Below are 13,322 nucleotides of genomic sequence, written 5' to 3'. Positions count from 1 at the left end.
AGGGCTCCCTTTTCCTTGGAGTGCAATATGTCTCTCAAATGAGTGTAGTGAAAGCAGTTGTATGTGGTTTCTGTCATCAGGAAAATGCTAATCCCAGCCTTCAGCCAGGTCCTTCATTTGAAGGGTAACCACATACTACTTGAAGCCATGCTTGCCTCCTTAATTGATCTCGTGTTTCTGTGTGATAGATAGCCTGGAACAGTGCAGTGTCAATTAAACAATGCTGTGGCATGGACAGCAGAATATCATTATTGTGAATTTAACTTTTGTATAAATTTGAGAACAGAGAAGTTGAGGGGGAAAAACCCACCAAACAACCAAACCCAAAATTTAAACCAAAGGAGGTCTGATTCAAAACCAAGGCAACGCTAGCAGCTTGTAGAATATTCTTTTAAAGCTGCTAGAAGTTGAAATGCAACAGCCATGCATTCTTCATCACAGCACTGTGTCAACTCTTCATTTACTGTATTTGATTCAGGCTGATTCAAAAGTTGTTCAGAAGTGGATGGATGGTGTGAAAGACTTCTTGATGACAGAAAAGGCTGTTCAAGGAGATAGAGAAGGACTTCAAAGACAACTTGACCAGTGCACAGTGAGTTTTACTCTTTTAAGTATTCTTTTGAAATAATTACTAACATCATTAAATATTGTCCATGACATATTCCATAAAGCCTGCCATAAAAATTGTTTTATCTTTCTTCAGGGCATATTTTAATTGGCTCCTTGTGTGCAGCCGTAACACTTTGTACTTTTCAAAGGTCTTCACCATGTTTACAAATACTCATCCACAAGGTGACATTATTTCCTCTGAGAACGTTTATATATTTTTCCCAATCTCGTGATTAGGGAACTGAATCTGTGAGAGAAAAGGGCTTTCCGCATTAAACTCCCAAGGGCAATAAAAATAGCAAGCAAATAACTTTGATTAAACTCCTAGGGTTTAGGAATTATGTGTGCCTTATAAGATTCCTTTCTAGCTAGTGATGCATAATGGTCACAAATACAAGAATTTCATCTTGTATTAAGTAATTACAGTGTACCTTCTAATGTTTGTTTCCAGGGGAAGAATGTAAGTCTGAGGTATGCCAGAAACATCAGGTTATTTAGTGCACATAATCTACAAACTTGAGTTATTCCAGCGTTGACATTTGGCATGTGAGAATGTTTGCTTTGCATATGGCAAGCTGTATTTTGTTTTTCAGTTGTGTAGTTCTGTTGTTTTGGGCCACTGAAGGATTTTTTAAACAGTCTGTTATTGAACATATCAATATGCTTTTATATTTATATTCCAGTTTCTCTGGAATAATTAAAACCTACAAAAATTATTCATTTTCTCTGATATGTGCTCAGATGTTTGTCAACGAAATGGAGCTGATTGAACCATCACTGAAAGAGATGAAAGAAGTAGAGTCTGCTTTAAGAGCTCAGCCTATTGCAAGCATAAATACTTGGGCAAAGTCTAGGCTAGTAGACTGCCAGACTCAATGGGAGAAATTGAGCAAACAGGTGAGTTCTCAATACATTGCCAGTGCGTGCTTGTTACTAAGCTGTTTGTTCAGTTGTGTGACATTGGTAGGATAGTGAAGAGGTGAAGCAGTGAAACAGTGGGACAAGTGTGTTTTTACTTGTTCCACTGGCCAAGTGGCTGAAATCCAACTTTGCCTAATGAACCCTTCAGTAGTTACAAATATGTTGGGGGATACCTGTGCAACAGTAGTTTTGTTTGAATACTTTGTTTGTAACTAAAAATTAATTTGTTCTCTTTGTCTCATGCTGCTCTTTCTGGGGTGGGTGGGAGGGAAGTCTTGATTTATTTTGTTCTGTGTTCCTGAAATCTGGAATATTATTCTGGCCCTGTGTAATTTCTGCCTGCTTCCAAACAATGTTAAAAAAAAAAAAAAAAGACTATAGGTAGACTGCCTCTTCTATATTTGATAGTTTCTTTTGGGTGGAAGCTTTCTGCTCTATGTAGAAACATACTGTTTATTTGTAACGCCTGGCAAGGATCTGTGCTGGAGAACCGTGCTGTTGATGTGGAATCCAGAATGCATGGGCTGTGGAAAGAAGTGATGCCTGAAGCATTTTTAGTGCTCTGTATAAAGACATACCTAACTATATGATACTTGTGATCACGAGGTGGTTTTCCATCTGACTATTTTTCAGGGATTAGTTCACATGCAACAAGGCAAAAAAAAAGGGTCAATTTCCTCCTTCCATCACCTCTAGATTTTGTTGATCTGCAAAAAATGGATCATGAGTTCATGTGTGTAAAAGTCTTATGTTAATTAAAAAGGCCTGAAAATGTTTTGATAGTAAAATATTTTAACAAAGTCTTGTGGTTTTTCACATATGCAAGGACATTTAAGTAACAAAACTGCTGTTTCTTTCTCCACCTTGGATTCTAGATCATTAGTCAGAAAAATCGCCTGTCTGAAAGTCAGGAAAAAGCTGTAAATCTGAAGAAGGATTTGGCGGAGATGCAAGAATGGATGACCCAAGCTGAAGAGGAATATTTGGAGAAAGATTTCGAGTACAAGTCCCCTGAAGAGCTAGAGAATGCAGTGGAGGAAATGAAGGTCAGGAATAACAAGTCATTGTAGAGACCTGCTTAAAGAGAAACAAAACTTAATGGCTTTGGGGGTTGACCTTTTGTGGAATTATTATCTATGTAGAAAGGAGCTCAGGTCATGACAAGATTAGTGGTATTTTCCAGCTTTGCTTTGTGGAATTTTTTTTTTTTAAATCACAAGCTAGAAAAGCAGATGTTCTATTCGGCCATGAGGGATAGAGGTTTCATAATGAGTCGCAGCTTGCCCAGCTGTTGAGCCAGGCTTGCTAGGTATAGCATGTCAAAGAGTAAGAATATGGAAACTTATTGCAGGAGATGGAACTTGAGAAAGAAAGAAAAGGTGATATATTATCCCTGTCTAAATTAGCAGTTGTGAAAACATTCTCCTGCTGCTAACTGTTGGGCTTCAGTTTCTTGTCCCCTAGATATAGTAAAACCATGTTTAGAAAAGCAGTTTAAAACAGTTCTGTTGTAAGGTTATCTTGTGTTCCTCATCTGTTGCAAACAGTGGTGCTGGTCCCTGCTTCTCTAATTTTGGGACTGGTAGCCAAATAAATGGAGGGGAAGGAGCTATTTTTGTTTCATAAATTACCAGTTGAATAGATAATTTTCTTGAATGTATGTGCAAAGTAAACAGTAATTCTCTCTGCTTTTAAATCTAAGAGTTCAGGCGTATCTTCACAAATGTTTTTAACTTGTGTTCACATTATTTAAATGAGTATCCACTATGCAGTTAGTCGACGGAGTATAAAAAAATTTTTCCTCCCTTACAAGTGCTTTGACAAATCTATTTGAAGTTTTGAATTGTTCTTCTTGAAGGGCTTTCTGAAGCACTCTTTAACAAGTGTTTTAATATATTCATGTCCTTTGAAGCCATTTGAGATCACGTAGTCTGACAGCCTGCTGAACACAAGCCAAGAAAAGAAAGAACCCTCTTTTCATTTGCAATCTGAGTGACTTTGAACACATTTACCTTTGTCAAATCCAGATTATATTCTGTACTTTTAAATTTGGCAGATGTGTCATTGAACCATTAAGCTTACTGTAACACTTGCATATCTTCTTTGTTTGTAGTAAGAATATTATGCTGGGACTATTTTAGGACTGAGAGAGAACACAGTCTGTATATTTGACCAGGAGAATTTTTACATAAGGTTTTGAAAAACTTTTGAGCTTGCCTAATTCTGCTCTCATTTGAACAGAGTGGAACTCCTGCTGGCATTTGAAGGTGTAGGTTTAAGATGAGGCTAGGTGTTTTTTCCTAATCCTTCCATAAAATAATGTTCCCCAGATTTTTCCATTCTTTGCCCTTCCATTAGCTGGCTTTTTTTCTGATTGCCTTACATTTAGAAGACACCTTGAACAATATGTACAACAATAATGCTGTCATGTACTGAATTCTACCATAAAGTGCAGTGCTTTATATATCAAAGGTACTTCAACTTCATAAAAACGCCCTTGAATCCTGAAAATAAAGACATATAGGAAAGTCTGTATTTCTGGAGCCTTCTAGTTGTCTCAACAGAGACAGGCTCAGGCAGGTCTGTATGATCCGTCTTCTAGCTATCATGCTTCCCGAATACTGGTTAGGGCAAAAATTAACAGCTGATAATACAATTTCTCCAGGCCTGTGTTGGGAGTTGTGCTGCGTTTATTGTGCATGTTTGTTACCAAGCTCCTATGAGTACAGTTGCCTTGAAGGAATTCTTCTAGTTATCCTTTTTGCATATTCCTCTAGTGCACCCAACAGCTATGTGAGAGGTCCCAACTTTGCAGTTGCACATGTCCTGGGTAATTATGTCCTCTTTCCTAGATAACTTTGGGAGATAGTTACTGAGCTCTGAGACTCATAACCTCTGTAAGATCACCCTACCTTTTTTCTTTGATCTGCTTGTTTTTAGCAAACCTTTTTTTTTCTGATGAATTTCTCTTTTTCATATCTGTATGCTAGTGCATAAATAGCTCTGAAATTGAACTCTTTTGCTTTGAGTCATGCTTTTTTAATGAACAAACCATAAATGGTAAATATGTCTGTGTTTAATAATATAGGATTTTTCAATGCTTACTAACATAATCTGAATTCCATGCAAGTTAGCATCGTATTTTGTTGTGCTCAGACCCAAGGATACTTTGGCAGCAACACTTCCAAGGTTAAACTGCTCATCTTTGGTTTGAGTGGTGAATAGTTGTCCGTATGGCAGTTGAGGGCTGATTGTGTAACATGTTTCTTTGGGCAGAGAGCAAAGGAGGATGTGTTGCAGAAAGAGGTGCGGGTGAAGATTCTTAAAGACAACATCAAGATGTTGGCTGCCAAAGTGCCGTCTAGTGGTCAGGACTTGGCAACAGAGCTGAACATTGTGCTGGAGAACTATCAGCTACTGTGCAATCGGATCCGAGGGAAGTGCCACACTTTGGAGGTAAGAACGATAGCTCTCAGCTTTGTAAAATGGAGGCAGGTGGCACAAGAGGAATGGAGAAGGACACTTAAAAGTCCAGTTTTGTCACTGAATCCAGTACCTTCATTGTAAATGCATTTTGCTGTGGCTCCTTTCCAAGGTTATGTTACCTTGAGATGACATCCTTGGAATCCGTGAGAAATGACTTGACTTGGCTTTTATTATCTGCATTGTAATCAACACTTGTACAAATAAATAACCTTGTCTCACAGCTCTCTTGTCCATCCATGTGTCTTTCAAAATGACAAAAATAAACTTCTCTGAGATTAAAGGTTGATACATGATGGTACTTGGAACATGTTGATTATAGTTTGGGGTTGGTTGTGTATGCCCTGTCTTTCAAAAGGAGTGGATACATTTTGTTACATTCTTAAATTGTTATAAGAATCTGGATGTCAGTGACAATTTCAGCATGAATTTAGAGACTTCTATATGTATTTTGCTTATTACTTTTTATCTTGCTGCTATAGTTGCAGGCTTTCCTGTCTAAAACTTGCTGTGTCATGGCTTGTTTTGGAATATTTTCTACTTGCCTATTTTAGGTGAATGCCTCAGAAACATAACTAGTTTAAGCTGTTCATGGGGTATTTGAGCTACACGTTGCATTCCAAGCTAATTTGTTTTTAATGTTGCTCCTAGGAGGTGTGGTCCTGTTGGATTGAGCTGCTTCAGTATCTTGATTTAGAAACAGCTTGGCTAAACAATCTGGAAGAAAGGGTGCAAAGGACAGAAAATCTGCCTGATAAGTTGGATGCTGTCAATGATGCTCTTGAGGTATTGTAGTCATTCTGTTGGGCTATTAGCTTTTCAGATAGCTCAGTTTAAAACCCCCATATATCAGTATTCTACAGAAGTGTAGTATTTGTGTTGAATATTCTGATTCTTCAGGTTAAATGAACATATTACTCTGAATCTGGAATGGATATTTGTAAGATCCTCCAGCAAAAGCTGAATTTTGCTGTATATAATTGTGTTGCACTTGGTGTCATGGTAAAATTGTATGCTCTCTCCTGTCCTGTGTGAATTGATTCCTTCCAGCCCTATGGCATGAAATGATGTGAATAGGGGAGAAGTGCTGTGAAGTTTAATTATCTAAAGCAAAATGACCGCTGTACTTGCCTTGTGCCATCATGGATTAAGCCAGAACTACTTTGTGCTTTTACAGCACTCTCAAGACATTTGAAGTGTAAAACTTCTGTGCATGCAGCCAGATTTCCACCTCTGAAAATGCAGTAATGTTTAGTGTCTTGACCTTTAAAACTTTCTCTGCTGATTAGTCCCTGGAATCAGTCCTACGTCATCCAGCTGATAATCGAACCCAGATTCGGGAACTTGGGCAGACGCTGATTGATGGAGGGATTCTTGATGATATCATCAGTGAAAAATTGGAGGCTTTCAATGCCCGCTATGAGGAATTGAGTCACTTGGTAAGAATTTGGGGGTGGGGTTGGAGTAGACTGGGTCTTTCAGCTCAGTGGTCTGAAATAATTCCTGTTAGCTGAATTCATAGATGCAGGACTGCAATACAGGTAAAGGAGGAAAAACCTTCACAATGTTGTCAGCTGTTTTCAGTTTGGAATAATGCCCTAAAAGCAAGATGCTTCCCCGCCACCCTCCCGCCTCAACTTGCATCAGGCTTTGTTTTGCACACTTGCACACCCTTGCAGTGCGGGGACCCCCAGTATTTTTCCAGGTAATCTTGACGAAAAGGCAATTCCAGTCTCAAGGCGGACAGCTCAATAACTGAGGTTAATATTCCCTTCCTACTGCCATAAATACTGGTGAGCTGCTCACTAACTGTAAAAAATGAAGAAACAGGAATAAGTGACATTTTCTCTTTTTGAAATGGCTGGGAAGAAGTCACATTGAAATAAGGAACAGAGGGAAAACATTCTTATCATTCCCCATCTGTTATGTTGTCCCCTTTCCTCTTCTCATACTTTAGACTAAACTTTTCCAGATTTAATAACTAGAGGAAGACTAGTGGTATTTCAGGCTGCATAAATTTGTAACTTGTGTTCTGCACCCTGGTAATGCAGGACCCCACCAAATTGTAGGATGGGAGTGTTTTTCTGTCACTGCCAAGGTGTAGTCAGAGGGGATTTCAGTTCATCCTCATTACATCGAGCAGCAATGAATGCAGTGCCCTCACCTGGGGGCTACGTGCTGTCATTTAAGTTAGCATTCACTATTGCTTTTCCTGTTTTAACACTACTTTATTGCCAGATAAAAACTCTGCTGGCAGCTGCAGTGCTAACACACCGGGCTGCTGACAACTTTCCGTGTCTCTGTGTGTGTATGTACACACCCACTGGTCTGTGCATGTGTTGATAGTGGGGAATTTTTGTTCCCATGCTAGTAATGACATTTCAGATGAACTTGGAAGCTTTGCCTGTTGAAAGGAGAGGCAATGGAGGGAAGGAACTGTGAACCTCTGTTTTTACACTGTAACAGAAAGATAGACTTTATCGTTTTGCAAGAAAATGTGCAAGTTTATACATCTAACAATATTGATCTGTAGCGTATTACAAAGTCCACGATTCCCATTGAATCACTGTTTTTTTGAAACTGGTATGTTTAACAGAATACTTGTCTTTCCTATCACATCAGGAAGAATGTTTTCACTATCCTGTATATCTAGCAGCAAAATTGTTGTATGCCACTCTTCGTTACTGGTATGAATCACAGCAGGCTTCAAAAATTGCTGCCTTCTAGGGCTTGCTTTCACTGTCTTTAGATAGATTACTGGATAGGATTTTTTGAGTCTCCCCCACCTTATTTTGAGAAATTTCTAATATAATTCGTATTGAATTACTGCTCCATCTTGTCTTACGTTTCTGTTCCACTCAGGCGGTGAGCCGGCAGATTGCCTTGGAACAGCAGCTTCAGACCATGCGAGAAACTGACCACATGTTGCAGGTCTTGCAGGAAAACTTAGCAGAGCTGGACAGACAGCTGACATCTTACCTGACTGATAGGGTGGATGCTTTTCAGATGCCGCAGGAGGCCCAGGTATTCCAGTATAGCTTTTTGCTATAAAACATTTTGAAGTATCTCATGATATTTGACACTGTTTCCCACAGCATTCTTCTGGAGAAACTGGTGGCTTATGGCTTGGATGGCTGTACTCTGTGCTGGGTAAAAAAACTGGCTGGACAAACAGGCCCACAGAGTAGTGGTGAATGGAGTTACATCCAGTTGGCAGCCAGTCACAAGCGGTGTTCCCTAGGGCTCCATACTGGGACCAGTTACGTTTAATATCTTTATCCATGATCTGAATGAGGGGATTGAGCACACCCTCAGTAAGTTTGAAGATGACACCAAGTTGGTTGGGAATGTTGATCTGCTTGAGGGCAGGAGGGCTCTGCAGAGGGACCTGGACAGGCTGGATGGGCCCAGCCAACTGCATGAGGTTCAACAGGGCTCAGTGCCGGGTCCTGCACCTGGGTCACACCAGCCCCACACAGCGCTACAGGCTGGGGCAGAGCGGCTGGAAAGGGCCTGGTGGGAAAGGGCCTGGGGGTGCTGGGTGACATCCACTCAGCATGACTCAGAAGTGTGCCTGGGTAGCCAAGAAAACCATCAACATCCTGGTCTGTATCCAAAACAGTGTGGCTAGCAGGACTAGGGATGTGATTGTTGCCCTGTACCCGGCACCGGTGAGGCCGCACCTGGAACCCTGTGTTCAGGTTGGGGCCCCTCACTGCAAGGCAGACACTGAGGTTCTGGAGCGTGTCCAGAGACGGGCAACGGAGCTGGGGAAGGGTCTGGAGCACAAGTCTGATGGGGAGCGGCTGAGGGAGCTGGGGGTGTTTAGCCTGGACAAGAGGAGGCTCAGGGGGACCTTGCTGCTTTCTTACAGCTGCCTGAAAGGAGGTTGTAGGCAGGTGGAGGTAGGTCTCTTTTCCCAGACAACTAGCTACAGGGTAAGAGGAAACAGCATCAGGCTATGAAGGGGGAGGTTTAGATTGGATATTAGGAAAAATTGATTCACTGAGTGGGTTGTCAATCATTGGAACAGGCTGCTCAGGGAAGTGGTTGAGTTGACATTCCTGGAGGCATTAAAAAAATGTGTAGATGTGGCACTTAGGGACATGGTTTAGTGGTGGCCTTGGCAGTGTTAGGTTAACGGTTGAACTCAATGATCTTAAAGGTCTTTTCCAACCTAAACAATTAAATTATTCTACAATAGTGTTCTGCATAGATTTAGTAACTCATGAAGGCTTCATTTCAGTCATATGCTGATGCACTAGATGATATCTTTTGTAATCTGCATTGTTTTCCTTTTTTAAAGAATGTTGTATTGAATAACAACCTTAACGGCTTTCAATTTAGCAATCTGTCCCCAGAGCCAGAATATTTAAAATAAACCTCGCAGCATTTAACTTTTATATAGTGGATTTACTTCTGATGGGTAGTAAGTGGTAAGCAAGCTCCTCTTCCCCTCTGCAAGAAGTTTTGTACCATAATTTTTTCCTGTTTCTATGATGTGGCAGAAAATTCAAGCTGAGATTGCAGCTCATGAATCCACCATAGAGGAACTCAAGAAAAGTGCTCGCTCTTTCCCTCCTGCTTCTCCTGAATGCAGGTCTCCCCGTGGTGGAACTCAGCTGGATGCTTTGCAGGTAAAAATGAGAGTCGCACTAAGAATTTAAATGTGAAGAGCTTCTGGTTTTTCAATTGCACGCTGCTGTTGTCGGCCTGTAAATTGCTTGGTGCAATCAACCGAACCTGAAGTTAAATAGTATATGCTTTTACATGCTTTCATTACGAAACAAGCAGCACTAGATGAATTGAATAAGGAACTCTAAAGTTCATAAGTATCATGGGATAAATGCTGAAAGTCAGAAAGTCTCTGTTTTAGTAGAATGGATATCTTGAAAGTGTGTGGTACAGAATTACAGTTCTCTTGCACCTCAGGTGAAGATTAGGAATAGATGATGGAATTTGGTTTGGCAAATAGCATTGTCATGTATGCCGAGTTGTGGTGGCATGAGAGGTGAGATAGAATCTGCTGGGGAGACGCTTTAGACTGTTATTTTTTGAAGTGCAGGTATTAATTTAAAACAATCTTTTAACACACTGTTCATTAAAACAGAGAAAACTCCGTGAAGTATCTACAAAGTATCAGCTTTTCCAGAAACCAGCCAATTTCGAGCAGCGCATGTTGGATTGCAAGCGGGTGTTGGATGGTGTAAAAGCAGAACTTCACGTTTTGGATGTGAAGGATACTGATCCAGATGTAGTCCAGGCTCATCTGGACAGTTGCATGGTAAATATGCAAAGTTTGTAACTCATGTTTGGGGGGGGTGTTTCTTGTGAAATTCTTCTTGCTGAAACTCTGTCCTGAGGAAATTTTGCATGAAGTCCTGATGCAACTGTTAAAACTCTGCAAAATGCCAACACGCCAACTGATAACTAAAGTCCTTTGATTCTTCAGGGTGAGAATGTGGACATAAATAGTGGATTGTTGATCACATAGGTGGTGGAAAAGCTGAGTTTATAAAACCTCCCTTCCCTGGATCACCTTGTGTTATGGAGAAGCATCACTCCGGGGGCAAGTTTGCTTGGTTCTTAGTATTTGAACAAAACAAGTACTGTACATAAGATTAAATACAGATCACACGTGTGGTAATGTTATGGAGTAAACACTGCTGATTTATTGGAATAATCCTTTTTTTGGGTGAAAATTAGAACTAGAATAAAATATGGAACATCAGGAGTCTGAAATCTTCTTGGCAGATGCTGCTTTTAATCTATCGCTCAGAGTTTAAATGCAATTGGGTGGTCAGGTCCCCACGTGAAGCAAAGTCTGAATATCTGCACTACAAATTGATCACCAATAAACATATTTGTGTTTTCAGAAACTCTATAAGACCCTCAGTGAGGTGAAATTGGAGGTTGAAACTGTCATCAAGACAGGAAGGCAAATTGTACAGAAACAACAGACAGATAATCCCAAAGGGATGGATGAACAACTGACAGCACTGAAATTTCTTTACAATGACTTGGGAGCACAGGTAAGTAGAACAACTGTACGTGTAAACATTTGTCTGCATATAAATTCCCTTCTTTGTTTTGATGTCAGGTGCTGTTTTGATTCTGAAGCTGATACTGTATAGGCTAGTTGCTACATACAGGAACAATCAGTTGAGAGATTAAAGATTACACATAACAGTCCCTGTAGTTGTGCAAGACCCTTGTGCTCACAGAGTGTTCCTGAAGGGAGAGCAGCTTTGGAGAAAGGAAGGTTCACAGAGCTTTCATGGCTCTAGCAAAGCTGGCCTGCTATTTGCTGAAGTCTTTGAACGCTGTTGTACGTTCTCTTCTCTGGAAACCAGCCTGCAAGATAATTTACTATCAGATTGTCATATGAGAAGTTTGAATTCTTGTAAATTTTTTTAGGAGGTGTCATGATGGTTTCTAATTGTAATCCATCTAAAGGGTTGCAGTCAGTATGAAATAAAAAATGTGGGCAAACCTGTATTTCCCATGAGCTGCATTAAGTATTGATATGAGTAATTTTCTTGGATAAATAGCTATTTAATTACTAAGTGTAGTGTTTACAAATGGTTAAATCCTTAAGGGGGAACAGGGAAATAGGGGATTATTATCCTACCTAAATTAAGACAGAAGTGCAAGCACACTCATGCCTGTTCAGTGCTTTGTGAATGAAGCTATGGGTAAGTGGCCAGATTACATTGTTGGAATATTTTGAAATGGGTCCTAGGATATGTTTTGTTGTTGTAAAGTGGATGACATTCACGAAGGTGTGGATTCTAGTGGAACCTACACATCTATAATGCAGAAAGCATGTAGGCAAGAAATTGGGAAAGGATACAAAGGCAGAATTGTTTGCAATGTAATGTTATGATTTGTTTGTGAGCTGAAACAGAGGGCAATTTTTCGAAATGTCAGTTGAATCTGACTGCTGTGGTTGGATTTATTCTCAAGTCTATGTTAAAGTTTGACCAGACTAATTGTGTAGCTAGTGTGAAATAGAATTGATTATGCTGCAGCAAACATCAAATTTCATATTCACTTTACTGAGCGGTTTTCAAGGGCAGACTAGATTGTCAGTGAAATTTTTCTTTACAGCTTTCTGTTAGACAGGCTATCAAAATACAAAAAGGAACTGAATTTTACCTAACTGGATTCTATATCCCCTTGAGTTTCAGTTAAAGGATCATAACAAAATTTAAACATCAATTTGGTGATTACTAGCTAAAAATAAGTTGGTGTGCAGGTTTGTTGTCTCCCTTTAGGTGTATCTTAATTTGAAATTATATTTTTATATATTCTGCTTTGTATAGTAATATACAGATGTTTATAAAAGATTTTTCTTTTCAGGGTCTTCCCCTAATGCCAGACAGTCCTAAGATGCAAGAATTTCATATATGTGGGTGGATATTTTAGCCGGTTAGCACTTTCATTTTTGCTGTCTTTTAAAATCTGACTTTGTTTTCTTTTTTCTTTTTTTTTTTTTTTTTTTTTTTTTTGTAGGTGACAGAAGGAAAACAAGACCTTGAAAGAGCATCCCAGCTGGCACGCAAAATGAGGAAGGAGGCCACATCTTTGTCAGAGTGGCTGGCTAACACTGAGGCTGAGCTTGTGCAGAAGTCCACTTCAGAGAGCTTGCTTTCTGATCTAGATTCAGAAATTGCCTGGGCCAAAGTAAGCGCACTCTAAGTGTCTGTACAATAAATTTTTAACGTTATGGCAATACTGTGTACAAGTGGCTGTGAATTTAAATCCCGGTAGCTTGTTCTAAAATCTCTCTTACATCGTGAAATTTTAGTAGATTCAGTAGATCATATTCACTACCTTCCTGAGTCTGATGCGTTTCATATCAGGCATCTTGATGCAAAATTAAATGGCCACTGAAATATTAAAGATACAAACTACATATTTAGTAGCAAGAGATAAGTAAGTCACTTGTATATCTATAACACAGTTTAAGTATAATATGCTTTATTATGAGAAAAGATAATTTTGGACTGTGTCAAATATTTTACTAGTGGAGCAAACTTTTGTACATTGATATTTTTAATGAAAAATCAAGTTTTAAAACTTTAATCAAAACAGCTTTGTCTTCAAAATTGTGACTTTGCAAAACAAAAAGAACCTGCAGTTCCTTGTTTTCTTACATCTATAAATTGGAACTTTTTATGGAAGCAGATGAAAGTGTTATAATTATTCTGAAGCAGAGCATCAATCGTCATACACTGTAGAAACTTGGATATGTAGTAGTTGCAGTTAGCAACAAGTGTCAGCTGATACAGTCCAGCAATACTGAT

The 13,322-nt window shown here is 39.5% G+C and overlaps 1 protein-coding gene across 1 annotated transcript in view; it reads left to right on the top strand.

Annotated features, from left to right (window-relative positions):
• Window positions 1–13,322, top strand: part of UTRN (utrophin) — a 351,512-nt gene that overhangs the window by 78,809 nt on the left and 259,381 nt on the right. The window contains exons 23-33 of the mRNA XM_013304556.3: window positions 479–592; window positions 1,351–1,506; window positions 2,406–2,576; window positions 4,807–4,986; window positions 5,665–5,799; window positions 6,303–6,452; window positions 7,876–8,037; window positions 9,522–9,650; window positions 10,124–10,297; window positions 10,890–11,045; window positions 12,529–12,699. Coding sequence (XP_013160010.2) covers window positions 479–592; window positions 1,351–1,506; window positions 2,406–2,576; window positions 4,807–4,986; window positions 5,665–5,799; window positions 6,303–6,452; window positions 7,876–8,037; window positions 9,522–9,650; window positions 10,124–10,297; window positions 10,890–11,045; window positions 12,529–12,699 — 1,698 coding nt within the window. The remainder of the gene's footprint in view (window positions 1–478; window positions 593–1,350; window positions 1,507–2,405; window positions 2,577–4,806; window positions 4,987–5,664; window positions 5,800–6,302; window positions 6,453–7,875; window positions 8,038–9,521; window positions 9,651–10,123; window positions 10,298–10,889; window positions 11,046–12,528; window positions 12,700–13,322) is intronic.

The sequence above is a fragment of the Falco peregrinus genome, chromosome 7 (assembly GCF_023634155.1).
Source record: "Falco peregrinus isolate bFalPer1 chromosome 7, bFalPer1.pri, whole genome shotgun sequence".
Lineage (NCBI taxonomy): Eukaryota > Metazoa > Chordata > Aves > Falconiformes > Falconidae > Falco > Falco peregrinus.
The sequence above is the reverse complement of the archived record's forward strand: the minus strand, read 5'-3'. Positions and strand labels throughout refer to the sequence as shown.